Source organism: Acomys russatus, chromosome 12 (genome assembly GCF_903995435.1).
Source record: "Acomys russatus chromosome 12, mAcoRus1.1, whole genome shotgun sequence".
NCBI lineage: Eukaryota > Metazoa > Chordata > Mammalia > Rodentia > Muridae > Acomys > Acomys russatus.
The window spans coordinates 12,199,949-12,224,777 of NC_067148.1; the positions used below are offsets into that span (position 1 = coordinate 12,199,949).

The 24,829-nt window shown below is 46.7% G+C and overlaps 1 protein-coding gene across 1 annotated transcript in view; it reads left to right on the forward strand.

The window, feature by feature from the left end:
• The first annotated feature begins 730 nt into the window (after positions 1-730).
• The window catches only part of Aox1 (aldehyde oxidase 1), a 70,349-nt gene continuing 46,250 nt past the window's right edge, over positions 731-24,829 (forward strand). The window contains exons 1-13 of the mRNA XM_051153853.1: positions 731-936; positions 4,677-4,734; positions 7,455-7,551; positions 11,083-11,191; positions 12,476-12,602; positions 15,781-15,842; positions 16,980-17,069; positions 18,211-18,291; positions 19,809-19,953; positions 20,505-20,597; positions 21,549-21,700; positions 22,341-22,434; positions 24,104-24,213. Of these exons, the coding sequence (XP_051009810.1) occupies positions 895-936; positions 4,677-4,734; positions 7,455-7,551; positions 11,083-11,191; positions 12,476-12,602; positions 15,781-15,842; positions 16,980-17,069; positions 18,211-18,291; positions 19,809-19,953; positions 20,505-20,597; positions 21,549-21,700; positions 22,341-22,434; positions 24,104-24,213 (1,260 nt within the window). The 5' untranslated portion in view covers positions 731-894. The remainder of the gene's footprint in view (positions 937-4,676; positions 4,735-7,454; positions 7,552-11,082; positions 11,192-12,475; positions 12,603-15,780; positions 15,843-16,979; positions 17,070-18,210; positions 18,292-19,808; positions 19,954-20,504; positions 20,598-21,548; positions 21,701-22,340; positions 22,435-24,103; positions 24,214-24,829) is intronic.

The window sequence follows — 24,829 nt, forward strand, 5'->3', positions numbered from 1 at the left end:
GTACTCAACCACTGAGCCATCTCTCCAGTTTTTAGTTACCTCTAAAGCTCTTGGAGCTGTGGAGCTGTGGGTTATTCTGTTCTGTGTACAAACTTGGTAACTTTCCACAATGGAAATGTTGTGTAGCAGGGGGTGGTGGCACACAGCTTTAGACCCAGCATTCAGGAGGCAGGAGGCAGGCAGAGATCTGTGAATTCAAGGCCAGCCTACAAAGAGTTCCAAGATAGCCAAGGCTGTTACACAGAGAAATCTTGGGAGGGTGGGGGGGAGAAGAAGAAAAAGTATTTGCGTGAATAAAATAATCTAGGGAGGTATACTAAGTGAAACGAGGTCTGAAAAACAATTGAGTATCATTTAAGACTTACCAAGTTTTATAATGGAGATTCTAAAATGTAAAGAGAGCCAAAAACAAAACAAAAAAAAAAAAAAAAAAAAAAAATCAGGGTTCTGGGGATAGATTTCAAGTATAGAGATAAGCATTTCCCAAGTAAACAAACGCTGTTGCTGTTTAAGGGTGCAGGACTCTCGGGACATGACTCAGCAGTAAAGCCAGCCTGCCCTCTCCCTAAACAAGCAATCAATTAAAATGAACTGGAAGCCACTTCCAATACGCAAGCATTGGCACCGGAGAACAAAGCAATGACTCAGGAACTCCTGCGTCTGCAGAGCTGTCCCATCGACGCCAAAAACAAATATCAGTTTGCCTCCCGCGCTGGCACTGGCTATAGTGTCAGGACTGTTTTCCTGTTAGGAACTTCGCAGCATTTGTTCTTCCAGAACTTTCTGGGAGGGTGGAGGCCTTGAGGCTCAGGCAAGCCCCGCCCCTCAGCCTCAGCCAATTTATTCTCTGCAAGGGCTGGTGCTGCATGGGACCTGCTAAAGAGCTCCTGAGACATGGAAGCCCCGCAGCTACTCTTCTTTGTGAACGGCAGGAAGGTGAGCGCCTGCAAGCTGTCTGGGTAGGGTGGGCAGACCCTTGCAAAAGTCACTGGCCTTTAGCGAGCCTGTGCCCAACTTTCCCTGAGACCTTGGCATGGCAGGCCTTTGCATCACTACTATGCACTAGAGACTAAGAGTTTCAGAATTGCCTGAAGCCAGGGGACTCAGCCTTCCCGACAGGCAGTGTCCAGACCCACCCTCCATCAGAACCCCAGCTCATAACATCTCCCGGCACATTCGGAATAAAGAGCCTCCATTCTCAACCTGACTAGGGGAGCAATACCCAGTCTTGACAGGACCACAAAGATGCTCTGATTCAAGCTATTCTGTGATTTCTCAGATGACGTTGTGACTTCCTGAAGTCAAAGCAAGTTCCTGGCATGGCAGAGCTTGCCAGAACCAGGCTCTAGAGCCCCCTGCTGAGTGTGGCACTTTGTTTTATTTGTGTGTAAGCTTTGGTCTTACAGTTGCTCCAGGCAAGGCCTGTTGCAAAGCCCCCAGCATCATTTAAAGCAACAGTCTGAGCCATAGCCCCGCTTATTTGGAGTGTTCTCAGTATAAGCTGATAGCACTTTGAGGGACTATCGGAGACTTGCTGTACTCAGTGTCGGGGGTGCTCAGTCTGTGTCCACCTGTGGTCCCTGAGTCTGGCTAGGGACAGCCAGAGGCCCTTGCCTGGCTGGCACTGGCTGACCCACAGGAAGCCAAGGAAGGTTTAGCACCAGGCTACTTCATCTACGAGGCCTGTTCTGCGGCCTTGACTTGATTCACACCATGTTTTTGTTAACGTGTTTTCCTGAAGAACAGGCTCTCCCCAATTATAGGATCCATTAAGGTCCCACAGGCACCCCATGAAGGTGAGCTAGGATGATGGGGTGAAATGGTTACCCCGCTCCTTTGTGCTTCCTCTTGCATTAACTGACAGTCTTCTGTCCTTACTAAACAAACAGGGAATCATGGGGATCTGCGCTCGCTCTCTGAGAAAACCTCTTGGAGGCTGGCTCCTTTACTAACAGGGGCGATGCTACCTACTGCACAAGGAGTGATCATGAATATTCAATGTGTATTTTCATTAACAGCCTAACATATGCTAAACTGTGTTTGGGCACACGGGAGACCACAGAAATGGTGAGGCCCCTGCTGGCATGGAGTTGGCTGGGGGAAACAGCCAACATGCATATAAATAAGTGGGGAGAGCATGGTGCCAGGCAGTGGCAGGTGCTGGCACGAAGACAAAGTGAGAAGAGCAGGATCTGACGGGGTGGGCAGGCGAAAGAGGACATTTTGGCCTTTCAGAGCAGGGGACACTGGAGCAGTGTCTGAAATGAAGTAGGACCCAGCCAAACATGCATATGGGGAAAAGGCGTTTCAGGCAGAGAAATCCAGATGCAAAGGCCCTGGGGTGGGCCTGCGTGCTCAGAGAATAGATTATAGGGCTGGAGGTGTGGCCAGGAGCCAGAGCACAGCTTTATAGGGGATGCTACGAGTTAAGAGTGAGGTAGCTGCCACGTTGAGTCTGAGGTCTCCCACTCTCTCCCTCCCATTCTCCCTTCCCCTCTGCTTCCAAAAAGGAGGCTGTTTACCAACTAGGGCAACTTCATGCTCTACCGATTTTTAAGAATAAATGAGCCCTTTCTCGTTTCGAAAGCTTATGTTATCTCTCCTAGTCCCGCCGCCGCTGGCACTGCTGGACCTCCAGGTGCCTTGGACCAGGTCCTGGGCTCCAGGTGCTGTGTGAGCATTTGTAAAGTATACTCTAGAAATACTGGTTTCATTTTCAAAAATATCTACCCACCCACCCCCACCCCACCCCACCACCGCCGCCGCCAAACAATAGCAACAAATCATGCGGGCTCCCCCAACCCTCACCCCCGCCTTTTTGCCCCTCCCGAGTTTTAGTTAAGCATGTCTTTCGACATGGGTAAGTACGCCTCTCTGCTACACGGGTAGAAGCAGACAGTGAGGGGCTGCTCGGAGAAGCTGCTGGAGAGAGAGGCCCCGTGAAAAGCCACACTTATGTGACTCCCAGCTGCCTTTGCCTGGACTCCTGGAAGACGTTCAGGCGATCTGGTGACCTGCAGACCAGGCCCTGGCTTTTGCTTTTTCCCTCTGCATGAGAGGAACCCTAACATAAGCAAACGTAATGACAGTTAAAAGTCCCTGCACTGTCTAAGTGACATAAGGCAGCTCACAGAGAACAAACTGGCAGGACATAAAAGGACATTTACCAATAAAGACATGCTGCCAAAGAGTTTTACGCTCTTAAACACTGGGACTCCGGAATTAATTCACCAAAGGCCCACTCTTTTTGGTTCCTCTCCGAGAAATCCTAATTCCAGGATGGAAGAAGAGGGTCATTTTAACAATTGCCTGGCTAGTTCAGAAATTCCCCCAGATGGCACGGCAGGTGCACACGATGGTCAGAGCCGTCACTCCTGCAGGCCAGGCTTGCAGATGGCAGAGTGGAGGCAGGAGGACCTGTGGGACAGCTGTTGTAATTGCGAAGGCCCCGGATAAAGGCTCCTGTTGGTGGCGACGATGCGGGGAGGGGCATTCAGCAAGTCATTTTCAGACACTCAAGGAGTAGACCTTGGTGACAGTGACTGCAGTGAGTGGAGAGAAAAGGTTAGAAACAGCCCATGAGGCGTGAGACCAGAGTAAGCTTGGTGACTTAGCATGAAGTTTGTCTGAGGGCTAAATTTGTCCTATGGAAGGTATGCGTGTGTGTGTGTGCGCGCGCGCGCACATGCGTGCATGCACACACAGTGCGTGTATGGCATGTATTGCATGTTCCTCTAGGGTTTGCTTTATCCCACAGTGCCTAAGGAGGGCTGGAGGGGAGTGTCAGCACTGGAGTGTATGTCTTCTCCTCCATTCCCACAGGGGCAAAGTACTACAGCATGGAGAAAGATACTAGGGCTTACGTGCATATATGAAGCAAGCCGTGTTTCTGTCTGTTCCGGGAATGCCAAAGGAATCTCAGTGCACGGGGCATGAAAGCAGAAGAGCAGAGGCACCAGCTGGGGACCCACAGTAGGGCAAGGGTTGAACAGAAACAAAAAATGGCCACAATCCATTACCCTATGTGCTAACGTAGAACATTACATTTAAATTTTATTATGTGTGTATGAGCGCTTTTCTTGCGTGTATGTCTGCGCAGCACAACGTGTGCTTAAAACATTAATTTAAAAAGAAAAAATTTTTAATCAAAATAGAGAAAACAGGATTCCAATGCCAGCCACCGGCTTTCAGTTCCTGCACCTGGCTGCACAGCCGTGCGTGGCTCAGCCCATGCATGCATTTGCTGCTGTAGTTTGGCTGTTTGGGGACTTGCTTGGCTGCCTGTCCTCTCCACTTACTTGGCAAACAAGCCTTTTAAGTTAGCTGCATCCATCTCTCAGATTCTGCACTCTGCCAGCGGGACTTCTCTCTGTTCCTGCTTTTCTCCCTCCCCGCCCCCCTGCCACACCCCCACTGTTCTGTTCCCTTCCAGTGTCTTCCTAGGAGAAGCTGGACAGAGTCACCAGTGTGCCTGAGTGGAAACAGCCACCACTTTAAGGAGCAGTGATGACTCAGGATGAGGGACAGTCCGGGTTGGAGGTTTCTACTTTCACTTGAATGTTGATGTTTGCGTGTCACAGGTGCATCTCCCTCTGATCAGCAGGGCCCTACAGGTGTGAACAGAACATCCCACCAGCTCGCATTTCTGTGTGCATAACTATGGTTCTCTTGCACAGGTGATAGAAAAAAATGTCGATCCTGAAATGATGCTGTTACCGTACCTGAGAAAGAATCGTATCCTTTGCTGTGTGTTGTGAGTGTGTGGGTTTGTGTGTGTTAAGTCTGTGAGCCTGTGGGAGGCTGTGACCGCATTTGTGTATGTGTTTGTATGTGAACATGTGCTATATCTGGAAGCCTGTAGCATGTCTGAGTATGTATTTGTGTGTTCTTATGTGTGAGCTTGGAAGAAATATGAGTGTGCGGATGCCTGTGAGTCTTTCTGTGTGAGCTTCTGGGAGGGTTTGTGTGTGTGTGTGTGTGTGTGTGTGTGTGTGTGTGTGTGTGTGTGTGTGTGTGTTTGAGATACAAGAAGTTTCCGTGTGTGTGTCTGTGCAGGTTGTGTGTGTGAGTGGGTCTGTAAGTGTTTGTGTGTTGCTGTGGAAGAATGTGTGTGTGTTTGAGTGAGAGTGTGTAATGTGTACATGCATGTAAATGTGAAATAAATGACGCCATAATGTGTTAGGTATGTGTCTGAGCCTCTCTCTCTGTGTGCTTGAGTATGCATTAGTGAGCCTCTGAGTGTGTGTGCAACAGTGTCTGCAAATGTGTTTGTGTGTGAGAGGTTGTGGGAGTGGTAATGTGTAAGAGTTTTTGAGTGTGTGAATGTGGGCCTGTAAGTGTGTGTGCAGCTGATTTGTGTGTGAGAGAGCATTTTAGTGAGAGTGTTAGTGAGTGCATGCATATGATTGTGCATTGTGTGTGAGACTACATGAGTCTGTCGTGTGAGAATGACTGTCCTTATGTGTGTGTGTGTGTGTGTGTGTGTGTGATGGGAGAGTGTTGGAGTGTGTATGTCTGTGTATGTCTGAGTGTATGAGGGATGTGTTTGAGCATGTGAGTGAATTTGTTTGAACGAGTGTGCTTTAACACTAATTGGATGGCATAAAATAGGGAAATGAGCAAGGGGAATTAAAGAGAAGGATGTTTAAAAGTATTAAATAAGCATCCTCTAGAATTAACAGACAATATTTATGCTTCATCTTCAATGACTGATGTTTATGCCATTGGAGAAAGAAAACAATGAAGTCATCTGAAAGCAAATGGAAAATCACACTTGAAAAAATGGCCCTAAGCACGTTTCCGAGTCCATTATTCATGAACCCCAGCAGCTTCCAGAGGCCGGCCTTCCCACTGCATTATATGCAAAGTGTGACCGTTGTAATTAGGTTATTTGTCCATTGGAGATGGAGAAATTCCAAGAAAGAGCCCAGAAGAAACATCAGTGGCACATGTTTGATCCAGACTTCCTGAATGCCCACAGTGCCTCTGTGTGGTAGTCCTTAAGAGTTTGGTTCAGTGTGAGTGCCAGAAAACCCGGTGTCCAAACAGGATAGAAGGAGGAATTTTTTCTCTCTCACTGTGTTGGTTCAGGAAGCAAACACCAGAAAAAACAGTGGCCTGTCAGAGTATTTTGTTAGGAGAGATGTCTGTGTGCAAGGAGGGTAAGGAGAGCCAAAGAAGGCTGGCTGGACCATTAGCGCACAGGGCAAGTGCAGCCTGGGAAAGGAATTCGATAAAAGGGTGAGGGGGACGATGCTAGCTAGACTTCTAGTCAGGCCAAAGCATGTACAACAAGGCTACTGGTGATGGCTAGCAAGGATGCCACTTCTTATATGTTACCTGAGTCACCAGCATGTGGCAGCCATGAAGACCCCACCCTTGTGAACACTCAGGTGAAGGAAGTCAAAGCCCAGCAGATAGGTCCCTTGGTTATTTGCATTTATTTCAGTCCACAGTTCAAGGGTGTAGTCCATGGTTATAAGGAAGTCACTCACGATGGAAGGAGCTTACATGCCCAGTAAAGAAGCAAAGAGCAACGGATGAAAGTGTGCGTGCTGCTGCCCAGTTCACTTCTTACACAGCCCAGAACCCCTCGCCCAGGCAATGACAGCCCCCTCCCTCGCAATCAAGACAGGCCTGCCTAGAAGTTAACATACTCAAGATAACCCTCCTCCGGAGGCATGCCCAGAGGCCCATCGCTCAGCTGGTTCTAGCGGTCCTTAGTGCGGCAACACCTATCTGCTGTAAATCCTGGCACCTTTGTGCCTTCTCCACCCTGCTCAGCATAGAGGCAAGGGAGGGAGGTCCACCCACTATATTGAATTTTGGCGAATAGAAGGAAATAAAGGAAAGACAAAGGGATCCTCTTTCCCCTAGAAGTCATAAATAGTATTTATATCAGCCTCCTACTGCCCAGCAGCATCCGTGACCCCATGAAGTGACAAAGGAAGCAGGAAGCTTTCATCTTCTACTCCGGTCAGGTCTGCGTGTGACCAAAACCAGAGGTTTATGCTACTGTAGAGTGACGAGGGGACAGAGGAAGCAGACAGATAAACGGCTCCCTGTGTTTCAGTGTGACACAGATACTTCGTAAACCATTTATAACATCGTTTTTGTACTGTGCGTCTCATCAGACACCTGCATAGTGATGAAGGCGAGTATACAGTGCACTCCCACCTGCAAATCCTTAAGTTCCTTCCTCTTCTGTCTGGCCCTCTTTTTGGCAGCCTGTGTGTCCCAGCTTCGTACAAAGGGTGGGTGCAAGCTGTAACATACCAAAGGAAGCAGGAGCTGAGGAGACTTAAATGGCAGCCACTGGTGACTCAGGACGAACTTTCCAGTACAAGTCTGTGATAGGGATGCTTCTTAATGCCAGAGCTATTCTAGAAAGAAAAAGCCAACATCATTAAACAAACAAAACAAAACAAAATTTTCTTTGACTCAGCCTTTTCCAGTCCGTCTCACAGGAACTAAGTATGGCTGTGGAGGTGGGGGCTGCGGTGCGTGCACAGTGATGGTCTCACGATACAACCCCAGCACCAAGACAGTCAGGTACGTTGCAGCGGAGTCCAGCTAAGAGTGACCTTCTCAGTCCTTACCTTGGTTTGATGCCCTCGTTTGGTGAATGTATAGGGACAGTCTACTATGTGGAAAGAACTGTGATAAGCCCTGACGATTCCCACGATAAGCAAGAATATGAATAGATTGGAAAGATTACCCGAAGCAGGGAGTTGAAAGACTGCCTGACTCTGTGCCTTCTGGGAAGGAAGGCTGTTTTGAAGTGGCAATGGAGGATAAAGGCAGGCTCGCACTCCTGTAGCTAGGACCTACTAACATCTCCTCGCTCCCATGTGTGCATTCTCTGTCTGAAAGCAGGAGAGCTCTGCTTCAAGGAAGAATTAGATGGTATCACTCTCCTACTCAAAACCACCCATGGGAAATAATAATAATAAAAATAAAATTAAAAACCACCTGTGGTTTCCTATTTAGTTTACAATCTGTATTTCTTTTCTCTTCAGCGCTTCATTGTTTCACATATTTATCTGCATATCTCTCTCTCTTTCTCTCTCTCTCTCTCTCCCCTCTTCTTTTGGTCTCCTTTCATACCTTCTGAGCTTCAAGAGATCTTTGGCAGCCATGTTGCTTTATTCTTAGCCCCTAAAATGATGACATTATACTCAATGAAAGCCAGGGTTGTTTCTGCTCATCCTGACCTTTGTTAAGGAGCCTGAGCACCCCAGGGGGTTTCTTTCAACTTCTAGGCCATCTTCTATCCCTAACCCCCCACTATCCATAAGCCCACTATCCCTAACCCCCACTATTCCTAACCCCCACTATCCCTAACCCCCACTATCCCTAAGCCCCACTATTCCTAACCCCCACTATCCCTAAGCCCCACTATTCCTAACCCCCACTATCCCTAACCCCCATTATCCCTAACCCCCCACTATTCCTAACCCCCACTATCCATAACCCCGCTATCCCTAACCCCCACTATCCCTAAGCCCCACTATCCCTAACCTCCCACTATTCCTAACCCCCACTATCCCTAAGCCCCACTATTCCTAACCCCCACTATCCCTAACCCCCACTATCCCTAACCCCCCACTATCCCTAACCCCCACTATCCATAACCCCGCTATCCCTAACCCCCACTATCCCTAACCCCCACTATCCCTAAGCCCCACTATTCCTAACCCCCACTATCCCTAACCCCCACTATCCCTAACCCCCCACTATCCCTAACCCCCACTATCCATAACCCCGCTATCCCTAACCCCCGCTATCCCTAACCCCCACTATCCCTAAGCCCCACTATTCCTAACCCCCACTATCCCTAAGCCCCACTATCCCTAACCTCCCACTATTCCTAACTCCCACTATCCCTAAGCCCACTATCCCTAAGCCCCGCTATCCCTAACCCCCAAGTGCCCAGTGCACATTGGTGGGGAGGGGTCCAGCTTTGTGTTCTGACCCAGTACATCCAACGTCACGTGACCATTCATGTCTGGCTTCTCCTTGCTCCTCTAGAAGGCAGACTCTTTATTGTCCTTACATTTCAGAAACATAGCAACTATACCTTAGGACTGAGAACAGTTGCTCATATATTTCTTCTCTCTTGTTAGGATTTGACACGTAACAGAGTATAGTATTTCTAAGCTTCTCCATGTAGTCAGTATGGGAGGAGTCTGTTCGTTTGTCTATATATAATGTTTTGGATGAACTCTTCCAGACTTTCATACATACATACATACATACATACATACATACATACATACATAATTTGTTTTCATCATGTTCACCCCCTCTTCTCCCTTAATTCCTGGATCTACCCCACTCCCAATCTATGTATTTTTTTTAAATAACGCACTGAATCCAGCATGTGCTGTCCATGCACTCATGAGTGTGAGGCCGTCCGCTGGAGCATGGATGGCCCTACGTGTACCACTTCCTAAAGCAGACTGGCTCACCTCACCCCAGCAGCCGTCAACTGTCGATAGCTCCTGAGGAGATGACTTTTTAAAAATGTGATTTTGCAGCTTTTCTGGTTTATTTTGGTTTTAAAGCAAGACGGTCTTAACATTTGCATTTAAGCCAATAAATGTTGGGTGCATTTAAGCCAATGTTCAAACTCACCGTCACTAGGAAGCCTTGTCACTTGCTACCTGGGATCTGCCTGGGTCTAGCCTTGGGAAGTAGCATGTTCCCACATTCTCTGAGCTTTACCTCTACTGACTTCCCTTCTGGCTCCTTCTCTTGGCCGACATGTGAGCTTCTTCCTGCTTCAGGGCCCACACATGCGCTAACTGTCTGCCATTCATGCTGAACTCCTTCAAATCATCCAGAGTTTAGTAGAAGCATAAATTCTCACCCCTCCCTGATGACCCACACAAGTCAATCCCCCTCCCCCTCCCTTCTCCCCCATCCCCCCCACTTATTTATCTGCAGCACTCCCGGCTGTCCCCCTTCTCTCTGCTGGGGTTGCTCTGTCTCCGTTCACTAAGGAGTACCAATAGCTGCCGCTCTGCCTGGCACAAGGCAGTCAGTCACCCAGTACATGTGCTTACACATCAATGAGTGGTATCCTTTCCATCTTTCTTTTGCTTGTATCCTATGGAAGCAACCTTTGCAGACTACATAAACATGCAAGTTTTCCCTTAAATCTTCACAAATACCTTTCAAATACATTTTAATGGCTTTGTGTGCTGTTATCATTTTAAACCATCAAAACCAACCCCCCACATAGGGAATTATTTCTAGCGTTCATCAGTGAACCTTCTTATAGGTAATGTTTACGTCCATGACCATTGAGCTATGATATATCTACAGAGGTGTAACTGCAGAGTTAAAGAGCATGTGAATATTAAAGCTATTTTCATGTCTTCCAAATGAACTGTCTCCCAGAAGAACTCCAAGAGGGTATATTTTCACTCTTACGAGTGGTAGGCGTCCCATTTCCCCAAGTCTTTATTAATAATGGACATTAGGATTTTTGAAAATGTTAATGATTTTATTTGATAAAACGGTGTTTCTCGTGGTTTGGTTCAACTCTTTGCTGATTATTATGGGCTTAGAACATTTTCCTCTGGGATCCATCACTCGTCTGCAGTTGTATTTAGTAAATGAGAAGCTTTGAAGTGTTGTTTTGAACTGGGTATTCTTAGCTCTTTACTTGACATCATTTCTTCATTTGAAGGAGAAACTCGCTTTATTGCCCAACCAGCCTTGGCCAGCTCCACCCACAGGATGGGAGCAGCTTTAGGTTCAAGGCTAGTTCCATGCAATTCGAGAGTGTCAGGCCCGGTGTAAAAGGAAAATAATTAAGTTGGTTGAAGCTGTTCAGGAATTGGAGTTATGAGGTCTACTTCTAATTCTATCACCGGCACTCCAGCTGTGACCCTGAATAAATCATGCTGATCCCCAGATTCTGTTTCTATAAAATGAAAACGTGCTGAGGATGAAGCATAGGGCCTAGGGCATCACCCCTAACCTTCCACCTGGGAGTACCCAGCCGGTGCTCGGTTCTCCTTTCCACTGACGTCATGCGATTTGTAATCCATGCTTCTCTTTTGCATTGGGAAGGCATCACCCAGTCAATGCCTGCCTGACCCCCATCTGCTCTCTGTATGGTACAGCCGTCACCACAGTGGAAGGCATCGGCAGTACCAGGACCAGACTTCATCCTATTCAGGTGAGGGTGCTCTGCTCCCCTAGGGCCCCTTTGGGTCTACTTTACAAAGAGTAGGATGCCTGGGCCACGTTGCTTGGTCACTGGTAACAGTTAAAGCCCAAGAAAGAGTAAAGCTGAGGTGCTGGGGTGTAGGAGTAACTGGCTTAGTGGGAGCAAACTATGGAAGACTGGAAGACCCCCTCCTTAAGGAAATGCTGACCCGACCAGCTGTGTCTCCTCTGTGTTTTAATTAAAGAGAATTATCCATCTTGTATCTGTATCTCCAAACCCAGAAACAAACACCAGCCATGTGCACTGGCGTATACAGTTTTTGGTTTGTCATTGTTGGATAGTGGAAAACAGCTCAGTTTGAAAAGCTGAATTGAAAACATCAGCCCCATCCCCCCACCCCACCCCCAAAAGATGTGCCAAGCTTGGACTTGTGGGAGGCCAGGCTCTGGCCATGGATGGAGTCTGCAGCTGTTTCTTAGAGCAGCGCCTTCTGAGGGCTGTTGCTCAGACCTAGCCCTCTTACATCAATGGATGTGCTCCTCCCGACCGGCCATCTTCTTGATCTAGTTGTTGAGGGCTGTCTATAGAGGAGTGGGCAGCAGAGGGACAAGACAGGAGCCACGTAGGACACAGGCAAACTTCACGATCTGTAGGTGTGATAAAAATCTTGGATTTAATGTTTGCTACTCTTGGGTTTAACATGAGAGCAGAGTTTAATGATTTGAAACCCATAAGCTAAAGAGGATACAACCTGGACATGCTGTGAGACTGGACCTCACACAGGCACAGGGGCCAGTTTCATTTTCAACTGATGCTAAGCTCTCATTTGTGCAATGATGCTGGGAGACGGCAGCCAGAATGTACTTCTCTTAACCTCAGACTCCAGAGAGAAAATGGTGGGGGTGGGAAAAAAAAAAAAAGTTTCTATCTTGATTGGATTCCGCTTCTGGTGTTTTGTAAACTCCTGTATGCTAGAGGAATGGAATAGCACAGGTATGGGAAGATCAAATCATTCATGAAATACTGAGTGTGCTTGGCTGGCTCGGTGAGTTCATTGGTCATTCAAAGACCCAGAACCACTGTCTTAAGTAAAGGCAAGCAGCTTATGGGGCTCAACAGTCATACTGACCAGAGGAAGCCACCACCAGAGATGACGGCTTTCGGGGTGGCGGGGGGAGTGGGTCCTCCCCTCCAAATTAAGTGAGCAAAAGAACGCCCCTGGGAAGTTGCTTTGAGTTTTTGGGCCTGGAAGAGAGTGCAAAGTCTGGATTTCTTACCTTGCTGCGCTCCCAGGAGAGGCTCGCCAAGTGTCACGGCACGCAGTGTGGATTCTGCAGTCCCGGGATGGTGATGTCCATGTACACGCTGCTCAGGAACCAGCCGGAGCCCACTCTAGAGCAGCTAACTGATGCCCTTGGTGGTAAGCATGTTTTTATTTTTAAGTGATGATGACAGTAATAACTGGACACCTACCATATGTCACATGCTAAGTTAAATGCCTTTTGGAAATTGGTTTCAGTAACTTTATAAGATAGTTGTAATTAGCATCTTCATTTCATAGGTGGACAAGCTGAGATCTAGAGAGAGTGATTTATTATAACTTATCCCACCTGTACAGAAGAGTTGATTTCTTGAAGTCAGCATGCAAACCAGATCTACACATTGTGTTTGACTGATGGATTGCCCAAGGCTCTTCCTCTCTCTCTCTCTCCCTGTATTGTTCACTTGTGTTCTGCAGTCATCAGGAGCTGGGTTGTCCATCCACCCTGGGAAAAACATGTTGCACCATTACTGCTGTTTCTTATTGGCCGTGTTAGTGGAGTCCTAGGCGAGAGGCCTGACTCTGGGGAACCCGCAGCAAACCAGGTCCCCGCCCTCACCCTGGAGATCCAGTGGAAAAGGTGATGATGAAGGCAGGAAAGGAATGACATTTTCTGTGGGATTATACCAGGGGAAGAAGGGAGATCGAATGTCCCATGACCCTGTCATCCGGAACACTGGCTTTAGAGGGCGCAGTGCAAAAGCCAGAGCAAAGGGGACTGCACAGCTGGACCTCAGTGTTGCCCCCCCCACCCCCCTGTGTGCTGCCAAGGATGCTGCTGTTGCTCGGGTGTGATCTCCGTTGATGTCACAGGAGGTTTATCTGTCAAGCCTGTGGTCCTCAGGAGATGGCTGCTTCTTTATGGAGCGCAATCAGCCTGGGCAATCTGTCTGCAGAGCTCCAATGTTCTTGGGAGTTACAGGGCAGTAACGGAAGACTCCTAGGTACCACTTCAAGAGTCTGGGCAGGACATTTGGAGCTGTCCCTGTATCTCTTAAAAGCACCTCAGTTATCTTGGTGTGCTCAGCCTTGAAGGGAGAGGATTAGGGAGCGTCTTTGGATAAACACACTGTAAAGGATGGTGTGCTGCCATCAGAGTGGACCAGGAATGTCACTTAAATATAAAGCAAAGGAGACAGGACAGAATGAAGGCAGAGGTGGCATGTGTCATCCTGGTTTTAGTTACCATCGACTCCCATAAGTCCGAGTGAAGAATCAGTGATCTTTAGCAAAAGCAGCTTCTGAGCCATGTTTCAGATGCCCTCACTACCTCGTGGCAAGGATCGGAGGGGTGTGGGTGAGTGGCAGAGTGCTGCTGGAAGTCGGACTGAAATCTGTGAGTGGGACTTATTTTAATGACCCCTTTGCATTCTGAGCTGTTCCTCCAAATTTCCACCCCCCCTTCCGTGTGTGTGTGTGTGTGTGTGCGCGCGCGCGCACGTTTGTGTGTGTGTGTGTAAGTAATCATCAACAAGGGTCTGAACAAGTTTGAAGCATTGACTCTGAGAATCCCCGTCCGCCTGCTGAAACACTCCCTGCATCTCTTTGCCTTTGTCTCTTCTTTTTTTTTTTTTTCTCTGCTCACAAAGTAGGAGCCTAAAGAGCATGCTTACTTCCTCTTTAAGGTGCTTCAGGGACTCTCAAAGCAAGTTCCGATACAAAGGAGTAACGTAGCACCTAACCGAGTCCTGCCTGGTTTCCTGGAGATCACATTGTTGCTTTATGGACGTTAGAGATGTAAACACTGACAAAGGGTTCTCAACTCGTAGGATGCTTAAGACGTGCCTGGGAAATGCATCAATAATGAAGATTTGAGGGAACCGACCGAGAGCATGGTCTTGTGCTGTTTCTAAAAGTAGACCTCAGGATCTAGGGAAATGGCTGCCAGTGCAGTGTCCTGAGGACCTGAGTTTTGATCCCTGCCACCCATGTTAAAGTCTGGGAGTGATGGCGTGTAACCTCTGTGCTGGTGACAGGAGGATGTACCAGACACAGGAGGATCCCCAAACTCATTGGCCAGCCTACCTAGGAGAATTGACGAATCCCAAGGTCTCAAAACAAGGTGGAGGGCAATTGAGCAAGATACCCAGAGTCCACCTGTGGCCTCAACATGTACTCATACGTGCTTGCACACACACACACCAACAGGAACACATACATAGACCACACACACAAGTAAAATATGGCCTCATATTGGGGGTGGAGTAAGAACACAGAGCCACTGTGAAACACTGACCAGACCATTTATTGTAAATCAATTGTCTTCTTAGTTGCCTCCCAAGTTCACAATCTTTTCTTTACTGTTACAGAGTAACTCAGAGCTATCAACGAACACGCCTCACTCTGTCTTTCTTTCTCCATCTTTCCTTTGCTCTGCCTCTGTCACAAATTGATAGCTGCCACAGTAAGTATTAATAATGAGAGAAACTTTTCTTTAAAGAAAAGTAACCACAGGCATGCGCCATAGCACAATTCGCTAAGCGAAACAAGCCACACCGAGGAGTGCAAACATTGTGCCATGCTACTCATACAAGGAACCTGAAATAGTCCCATATGTAGAAGCAAGGAATAGGATTGAGATCAAAAAGTGATTACCTGAGATGGGAGAAGGAGAAAATGAGGAATTATTGATCAAAGGTCACAAAGTTCATTACACAAAATAAATAAGTCCAATAAATTCAACTCGGTTCCCACAGCTACCAATACTATGTTATATGCGTAAACAGTTGCTGGGAGCAGTAGAGCTTTTGTTAAATGCCTTCTCTCTGGAGAATGATTAAATAAATAAATGGCACGAGGAAACTTAGAGCAGTGGGTATGCTCAGAGTATTGACTGTGAGGATAGACTCCCCAGATGCACACTTATCTCCAGATATATCATCACTGATCAGTTGATTAGACAAATACGGATTTTTTATGGCAGCAACATCTCAATAAAGTGTCTGTGGTTTTAAGTTTATCTCTTGATTGTAACTACTGACCAAGTTTCTGTCTTAAAATTATTGTGTCCTTTGACCATCTGTCACAAGAAGAAGGTATGAAATGTGTTTACAGAGAGTAAGTACAGATGGCTGAGATGTTAAAATATACTTCAGGACTCTTGACTGAATGTCCCAAGACGCTGATATAAGAAATGAAATAACAGACACAAGATTTCCAAAGTAGGGCATCAAACAAAGCTTTCTTCTAGGATGGGGTCCATCGTGCTGTTATTCGCTTGGCATTCCATGCTTCTGTTGGGGCATTTGAGTAACCAAGATGGCTCTGTCTTCTTCAGGAAACCTGTGCCGCTGTACTGGATACAGGCCCATAATTGATGCATGCAAGACCTTCTGTAAAGTAAGTAGAAAGGGACACACGGTTGAACGTATTTTCCCTAAAATAAAACCAAGGACTGTAGGAGTTGCCTGGTATGATTATGGCAGCAGTAATTTCTACTAACACAGGGTCACTTCCTCTCTCAAGGTCTACAATGCCTGTGTGTCACTCTCAGGCAGGAGGCTTAACCTTACTGCCTGAATAGTCAACTTGTGAGCATCCCAGCAGTTTGACATTGGCCATAAGTCATTCCTTACAGGAAGTTGCTCCTGATCTATTTGCCTAAAGTTAGGGACCCTGCCTGGGTGCCTATGTAGCCCTCTGTGAGCATGCTTATGTGTATGTGAGTGACACAATGTGACACTGGTCATAGCATGGCACAGATGTCCATGAGCCATTTCATGTTTTTTACTGGACTGGCTGCTTGACAGTAGAGGCTGTCAATCTCCAGGGCACAGTCACCACATAGTAATTAGTAGCTATTTAAGCATTAATATTAATAGAACTAATAAGATCTTATGAAAGACATTGCTTTCTTTGTCTTTGTTTTTAAATTATCATACAAAGTAACAGGCTTCCTTTGTGGCATTTTAAATTTTGCTTAGTTGGGGCTCAGAGGTTAAGAGCACTGGTGGATTTTCCAAAGGTCCATCTATAATGAGATCTGGTGCCCTCTTCTGGTGGGCAGGCCCCCATGCAGGCAAAACACTGTATACATAATAAATAAATAAATAAATCTTTTAAAAATTTTTGCTTAGTCATGTTTAATCCTCCCCTACCACCAGAAGATCATTTCTTCAAGCTGAACTGTGGCATCAATACCTCATCGATAGGATCAAAGCAATATGCCAATTTTTGTTATTATTATTAATGGTATTTATTGTTAATGTTAATAATTAACATGGTTACTATTTATTGCTATAAGGCAGGATTATCTATTAAGGCCTTTTTAAACTTTATTTAATAATTACCAGTATTCATAATTTCTTGTAAACTTAGTTTTTCAGTAGAGTTATCTTGGATATGTTAAAAACACAAATGGTTTTCTTCTACAACACCTTAGACTATCCGTTCTACAGCTTTGACTGTAGGCACCCGGTTAACAACAGAATTCTGACTGACTTGGGCTTTTTGTGTGGGTTCCCCCCCCCCAACTAGGTTTCTGGCTGCTGTCAAAGTACAGAAAATGGGGTGTGCTGTTTGGATAAAGGAATAAATGGACTGGCCGAATTTCAGGAAGCCGATGAGGTCAGTGAGTGGCAGGGTTGATCTATGGTCGTTAGCGACATGAGCAGCAGCGCCTAACGTAATCTTCAGGAGAATCGATGCTGCCCAGGCTGACTGATTTGGCTGTGCCAGCGTGTTCCCTCTCCCATTCTCACTGTCTCTTTATAGTCTAACAATCCAGCCTGGGAGGAAATTGGGGATGGAGAAAGCAGAGCAGTTGGATGGGGGAGTGGCTTCCAATCCTTCTGTAGCACAGTGGGGTGACTGGGCTTACAACTAGATGACTATTTCACAATAACTGCTAGAACACTGACCATTCTCAACACGAAGAAACGATTCACGTCTGCAATGCTGGATGCTAAACAATGAATCCTGCCCGTGCACTGCAGTATCACTCAGCCCCACACAAGTAGATGTAATTTTTTTTTTACCAGTTGAAAGCAAAAGAATCTATTTTACGTATCGGTCATCTTTAAACACTACTATCTGTAGGAGAGAGAAACCCTGATCTCTGGTGTTCTTAAACAACATTTAGTTTAGGAAAAGTTGATTTTAGTCAGTCGATCTTATTCACGGAGTTCCTCTAGGGGTTACTCTGTACAACCCCCTATCTTTAAACTACATTTTCAGAGAGCTCTAAGCGTATTCTAAAAGGGAGACCTTCAATCTTAACCTATTCTCCTGGCCAGTCAGGGTTTATCAGTTGTCTCTGTTTACCCTGCAGCATTGCACTGTTTGAGTTTGCTCAGGGACAGATACCCCAGGAAGATTCCTGGAGTGATGGCTCATCCAGCTATGTGTTTATCTGTGTTCATAATCTCTGGGGCATAAGGAAGACTTCCAAATAGTGGCCATATAAAGTTAATCTTAAGATTTTCCTAAAAAGACTCAGACATTATTTTTTCCCCCCTCAGGAAAAGATACAAATTGAATCATAGTGCAGAAAGTCCCCACTCAGAGACCAAAACTCAGAAGATGGACAGATGGACAGAGATTGTAGCAATGTGCTCAGCTCTGTTGGAACTGTGTAGAGAAGCTGTGCTGGCTTCATGACTCTCGCTGTTCCCAGTGGATATGGCTGTGCCACACACAGGTCACAGCAGAGCTCTCCCCTGAGAATAAGGGCCAATACGGTAACGTGTGTCGTTTTCTCTTTTTAAAGACAAATCCAGAACTGTTCTCAGAAGAGGAATTTCTGCCACTGGACCCAACCCAAGAGCTGATATTTCCTCCAGAGCTAATGGTAAGGCAGGCAATTGCTCACCTAGAAGAACTCACAGTGAAATGTCAAAAGAGGCCCTTTAAAGACTGATGGTGCCGCTCTCAGAGGTTAATGCTGGAATTCCAGCTTATCAAAGTGCAGAGAATAAGTACACATGGGGTGCTCGGCATGAAGGCGACCTCTGTATCACACCCCGACTCCCCTCCCAAGACTCAGGCACCATAGAGAAAGGGGGTGGAAGGGGCATTTTCTGAACGTGCCCATATCACTGCACTCAGGAACTCATTGCCTGCACAAGATCAAGCCAGCCAACACCCAGCATGGAGAGCCGAGAGGCCCATGAGCCCCCACCCTTAGCTGACACACTGTTGACAGTTAAAGGCTGCTGGAGGGTGGAAGGGTCAGTGTTCTTCAAGGGTATAACCTTGGTTGACCTTGACCCAGTAGATGGCCCCATGTGTTGTTTTTAATGAGTTCTCAATCATTCAATTTTACTAATAAAGATGGTGGAGCCAGACACTGGAGTGAGAGCCTGCTAGCTCAGAGAGGCAGAGAAAGCACCCAGTTTAATTTCCTCCTCAGCTGACATCCCAAAAGGAACATCCCCCTCCTCCAACCGCTCAAAGTGAATGTTCCTCCCTTCCACTTCCTGTGTGTCTCTCTATCTGTTCTCCTGACTTCCTCTTACTCTATGTTTTTTTCCCTATGTTCACTCCCTGTCACCTGGTTGCTTGCTCTGCCTCTTGACCTATGGTTGACTTTATTTAATCCTGTTCATGCAGAAAGCTCTTGGATTAAAGGTGTGTGCTAGGGCTGAGCCACACCACAACTAGAAAAGTTTTCTTTCCAGTAAACAACACAGCCTCGGGGTTCATAGTGTGGTCAAATATTCTGCAACACCCATGAAAGCATGGACAGCACACATTGTACTCAGTAGGTTTAAAAAAAGGGGGGGTGACATGAAGTTGGGGGAAGGGTGAAAGGGGAGAAGGTGACTCTTGGAGGAATTAGGGAAGAGTGGGAGTGAATATCATAACAGTATATTATATCCATCTGTAAAATTCTCAACAAATTAACAAAATATTTCAAAGAAAACAAAATTTATGGGCAAATAGGTAATGCTCATCTGTCATCCTCTCCTCAGAGTCTAGAAAGTGTTGGCCAAGGAAGAGGTGGAGGTTAGAGCTACCATGAAGGGTTGGAAGACGTAAAACACAATTGGTGATAACTGTTAAAAGTCACGAAGACGCAGTCAATGTGTTTCCATTTCGACTGGTTTGCTCCTTCCACTTAGGCTGAAGTCTGTTTTTCTATAGGGTGTTGCCGTCAGTGAACGTCAACATGAGCTACTGAGTGATATCAGAGAGCCAATGGGAGCTTCAGTCCCCAGGGATGAACTACATCAGACCTTAATCTTTAACTCTGACTCCTGGGAAAGCTCTACCTTTAGGTCACAAAATTTAGTTTTTAGAAGATCTAGAAAACAGATGGGAATTTTGGCCACATGCCCTCTCACATCCCTGTTGATTTTTCAACAGATAATGGCTGAGAAGCAGGCACCAAAGACTAGAGTGTTTTGTGGTGACAGAATGACATGGATTTCCCCAATGACCCTGAAGGAACTCCTGGAAGCTAAATTCAAGTATCCCCAGGCCCCTATTGTGATGGGGAACACCTCTGTGGGTATGTGAACACCCCCTGCGGCATCTTATGAGGGAACAAGCTTCATGTATTGATGTCAGGAAAATAGTCAGAAAACCCAGGGTTGTTCAAGAGAAGCTCCGGCAGAAGGTAGCTGCCTGCCCTGTGCCTCACTGGAGCGAAGGCTGGCTTGCTGGCCCCGTGGTAAGCCAGCAGCGGGGTTGCCAGTATCCTGGCTCCCATGGCTCTGTCTTTCCTCTCTGGGTGATGTCTCCATGGCTATAATATGTTTTTCTCAAACAGCAGTTTCAGCGCCTCCTCCTAGTGTGGCTGCCTGTCTCTTTGCAGATCTGCCAGGATCTTCTCCAAGTGAAATCTGACTGTGCCATATTGCATAAGTTTTAGGGCTAACAATTCCAAAAAGTCCTTAAGCTTTGTCAGCCACAGTCTCTGCTTGTGGTTTGCAATAAACAGCCCAATAAAAGGAAACAACTTTCGTGCGTCCAAAGACATTGGTTTAATCGTAACTCAAAATTAAGAGAGTCATTAGCGCCCTTTTGTTCTAATCTTGTGTCTCTCACACAATCCCTTAGGGCCTGAAGTAAAGTTTAAAGGTGTCTTCCACTCCATCGTAATTTCTCCTGACAGAATCGAAGAGCTGGGTGTCGTAAGCCAGGCCTGTGATGGTGAGTTCTTAAGGTCGTTGTTTCCTTGGAAACGCACTCATCAAGTCAGCTGCCTAGTGTGGCAGACAGACAGGTGAGAGACACAATTCACAGGTTCTCTTCAGACAGACCAGTGAGGATCAGGAGAGAGAGAGAGAGAGAGAGAGAGAGAGAGAGAGAGGGGCCAGGAAGAAGTCTCTGAAGTTGCACTAGATGCTGTCCGAGAAACTTTCCTATCTTCAATATCAGGGAGACTGACAGCCGTTCAAGAGGGAGTCTGTGCTGTGCATGCACAGCAAAAGATGGGGATGCTTCGTCAGGGTTGCCGCCCTGCAGAGCACAGCGGAGGGAAAGGCTTGTGCGCTGAGCAGCCACAGTCCAGCTCCTTCCTTCCTATGAAGGAAACTGGTTTAGTGGCCAGTGTGGGTTTGGAATAGAGCTCCTGAAATCCAATTCTTGGCTATGGCCTACAGTATCTCTCCGATCTTGGGGGAGTGACTGAACTGAATATATTCTGTCATCCATGGACTGAACCTATTACTGTCTCATGGTTGTCTTTTAATTTGTGAAGATTTTTTTTTTTTAAAGCTATCAGCAAGGGCTGGGGATTTAGCTCAGTGGTAGAGTGCTTGCCTAGTAAGCACAAGGAACTGGGTTCGGTCCTCAGCTCTGAAAAAAAAAAAAAAAAAAAAGCTGTCAGCAAAATGTGTGATAGAGTCAGTATTCAAGGAATTTAGCCTTCATGATCTGCGCCACAAACTCCACCATTAACCCTACCACACGTCACTGCCATCCCCACAACCACCTCCTTCACCTTCAGCATCTCCACCATGGTCATTTATCACCACAGGCAGCACCGTTTCACCACAGTCGGCACCACCGTTATTGATAGGCACAAGAGCATGGATCTGGTATAAAAATTCCGTGCCGTTGGTAGTCACACGGCATTCCTTACACGAGGCTTTACTTCAGGGCTGACCCTCGGTGCTGGCCTCAGCCTGGACCAGGTAAAGGACATCCTGGCGGATGTGGTCCAGAAGCTTCCAGAAGAGAAGACACAGACATACCGTGCTCTCCTGAAGCACCTGAGAACTCTGGCTGGCTCCCAGATCAGGAACATGGCTGTACGTATATAAGTGACCTCTGGCATTCATGTGTTGGGTGACTGTCACTGATGACTCCTGTGCGCGCGCTCTCTCTCTCTCTCTCTCTCTCTCTCTCTCTCTCTCTCTCTCTCTCTCTCTCTCTCTCTCTCTCTCTCTCCCTCTCCCTCTCCCTCTCCCTCTCCTCTCTCTCTCTCTCTCTCTCTCTCTCTCTCTCTCTCTCTCTCTCTCTCTCTCTCCCTCCCCCCCTCTCTCGGTTTTCGAGACAGGGTTTCTTTGTGTAGCCTTGGTTGTCCTCTAGTCACTTTGTAGACCAGGCTGGCCTTGAACTCACAGCCATCCACCTGCCTCTGCTTCCTGAGTGCTGGGATTAAAGGTGTGCACCACCACCACCTGGCTGACTCCTGTTCTTTAAAACAAACAAAGAGAACGGCTCTTTTTGGTTTTGGTTTTTGGTTTTGGTTCTTCAAGACAGGGTTTCTCTGTGTAGCCTTGGCTGTCCTGGATTCGCTTTGAAGACCAGGCTGGCATCGAACTCACATTGATCTGCCTGCCTCTGCCTCCCAAGAAGAGAACTGCTCTTTAAAGCACCACTTCATTCCTTAATTTTAGTGTTTGTGCTTAATTATGTAACAGAAGTAAAAGTAACTACTTTTAAAAGTCTTTAGGAGGCCACATCGTGAGCAGACATCTGGACTCAGATCTGAATCCTCTACTGGCTGTGGGCAACTGTACCCTCAACTTACTATCCAAAGGTAAACAGTTTCTGCTTGGGAAGTTGTTAACTTTGATTTGTTCCTCTCACCTCTGGGGAGGCAGCAAGCCCAGTTTGAAAAACGACTATTCTCTGTAACATTAGTACTTTCCTTTGCCTTTTTGAGGCTGATGACTCCTGCGCTCTCTCTCTGTCTCTCTCTGTCTCTCTGTCTCTGTCTCTGTCTCTGTCTCTGTGTCTCTGTGTCTCTGTCTCTGTCTCTGTCTCTCTCTCTCTCTCTCTCTCTCTCTCTCTCTGTTTCGAGACAGGGTTTCAAAAAGCTCTGTCCATTTTAAACCTATCTACCAGTCTCCCCACCTGTTGCTTCTTGAGACCTTGCGCTATCAGGGGACTAAACTATTTGACCTTGAGACCTGATGCTGTCCTTACAGATGTGTTCGACTGCATGTATACCCATCCTGGGAGTCATGTAGCCTATTGGCTGCAGGTTAGACAAGTCTGCTAGGTGTTTTCTTACCCTACATTGGACATGTTTGTGCTGGTTGGTGTCTAGATATGAGCTGATTATTGTCAAAAACAATAAGTTCTGAGAGCCACTGAGCTCCTTTCTTTGTTAGAGCCCCCTCCCCCGCCCCCGGGCATCAGGGCGTTTGACCCCCATGCCATGCTTTGGGCTTCTATGCAGCTTATCTTCACCCACAGATACTTTCCAGCCCAGTAATTACTTGAGCTTGTGCTTTATTTATGTACTTGACTATTATTTTTTAAATTCGGTGCAGGAATTTTTTTCTCTTATTCTATTAAGAAATTATTTTTAAGACTTATATATTTATTTATTTGTATATGAGAGCTCTATCTGAATGTGCACCTGCATTCTAGAAGAGGGCACAAGATCTCATTATAAGTGGTTGTGAGCCAGTATGTATCTGCTGGGAATTGAACTTAGGACCTCTGGAAGAGCAGACAGTGCTCTTAACCACTGAGCCATCTCTCCAGCCCCCTAGGAAATTCTTATAAGTAACCTTCTACAAATATATGAAGGTTTCATTTCAAAAAATATGTGCTAGCTTTCTGTTACATATGTTGTGAAACATCCACTCCTCATAGCATCTAAACTGCTAAATAATCTTGAGGAGAAAGAAGATTTAAATTCGGGATTCGTAAAAACTCTTGCCGTGAGAAGTAAGGTTGGATGAGAGAATACAAGCACAGAAAGCTTTTTAGATTTTTACCCCCTAGTTGTATTTTGCTATGGCTTTAAACTGTCTCTACCCCGAGTCCATTGATTAAAGGACTGAGATTCTTTACGTTCTGGGGGTTGGTGGGGACAACCATATAAAATAGCATTCAGTGGCACAGATTCACTGAAGGGATTTTTCTATTCACCTCTATAGATAATTGGGCTCCCGATTTGATCAAATAGCAAGAGGGTTATTAATATCCACTCTCTTGTAGCGAAGCTTTAAGCCAACTGTGCCACTGGGAAGAGGAAGGCTAAGGTCTCCTTGTTTTTTATCTGCAAGCAAGTAGATAAGACAAAAGGAGGGAGGACGCTAGGCTGGAAGATACATTGCAAGACACTGCCAGAGAACACACACACAAGCACTCACACATACAAGCTCACAGACACACACGCAGGCACACGAGCACTCAGGGGGTTTGTTCAAGAGATTGAAGATTCCAGGGGAGGTGTCATTTTCCCCCCACAGATGGAGCACGGCAGATCCCGTTAAGCGAGCAGTTTCTCTGCAAGTGTCCTGATGCAGATCTTCAGCCCCAGGAAATCTTGGTCTCAGTGAACATCCCCTGTTCCAGGAAGGTGAGGATGGCCCTTCCTCTCCGCTTCCCAGGTCCCCAGCAGTCTGTGGCTTGAGTGGGCTCAAGAGAGAAGTGTGTTTGCAGAGATGAAAACTCACACAGGAAGTGATGGAGGTCATAGCTCCAGGGGGACATGTGCAGCATTGTCACCCTGCTGCGAAGTCCACTGCCATTCCTAGAGCTAGGGGATCTTCTTCTCTCTTCCTGTGCCCCAGACGCTGAAGCTACTTTTGAACAGATTTTTAATATGCCCTCTGTCCTGCAGACTTACTCCTAAGTAGGACAAGTCTACCTAGATCCTGGGGCCTGAAAGAAAGAAAGAAAGAAAGTAGGAAGGAAGGAAGATAGGTAGGAAGGTAGGAAGGAAGGTAGGTAGGAAAGAAGGAAGGAAGGAAGGTAGGTAGGAAGGAAGGTAGAAAAGAAGGAAGGAAGGTAGGAAAGAAGGAAGTGGGTAGGAAGGAAGAAGGTAGGAAGGAAGGAAGGTAGGAAGGAAGGAAGTGGGTAGGAAGGAAGGAAGGTAAGAAGGAAGGAAGGTAGGAAGGAAAGAAGGTAGGAAGGAAGGTAGGAAGGAAGGAAGTGGGTGGGAAGGAAGGAAGGTAGGAAGGAAGGAAGGTAGG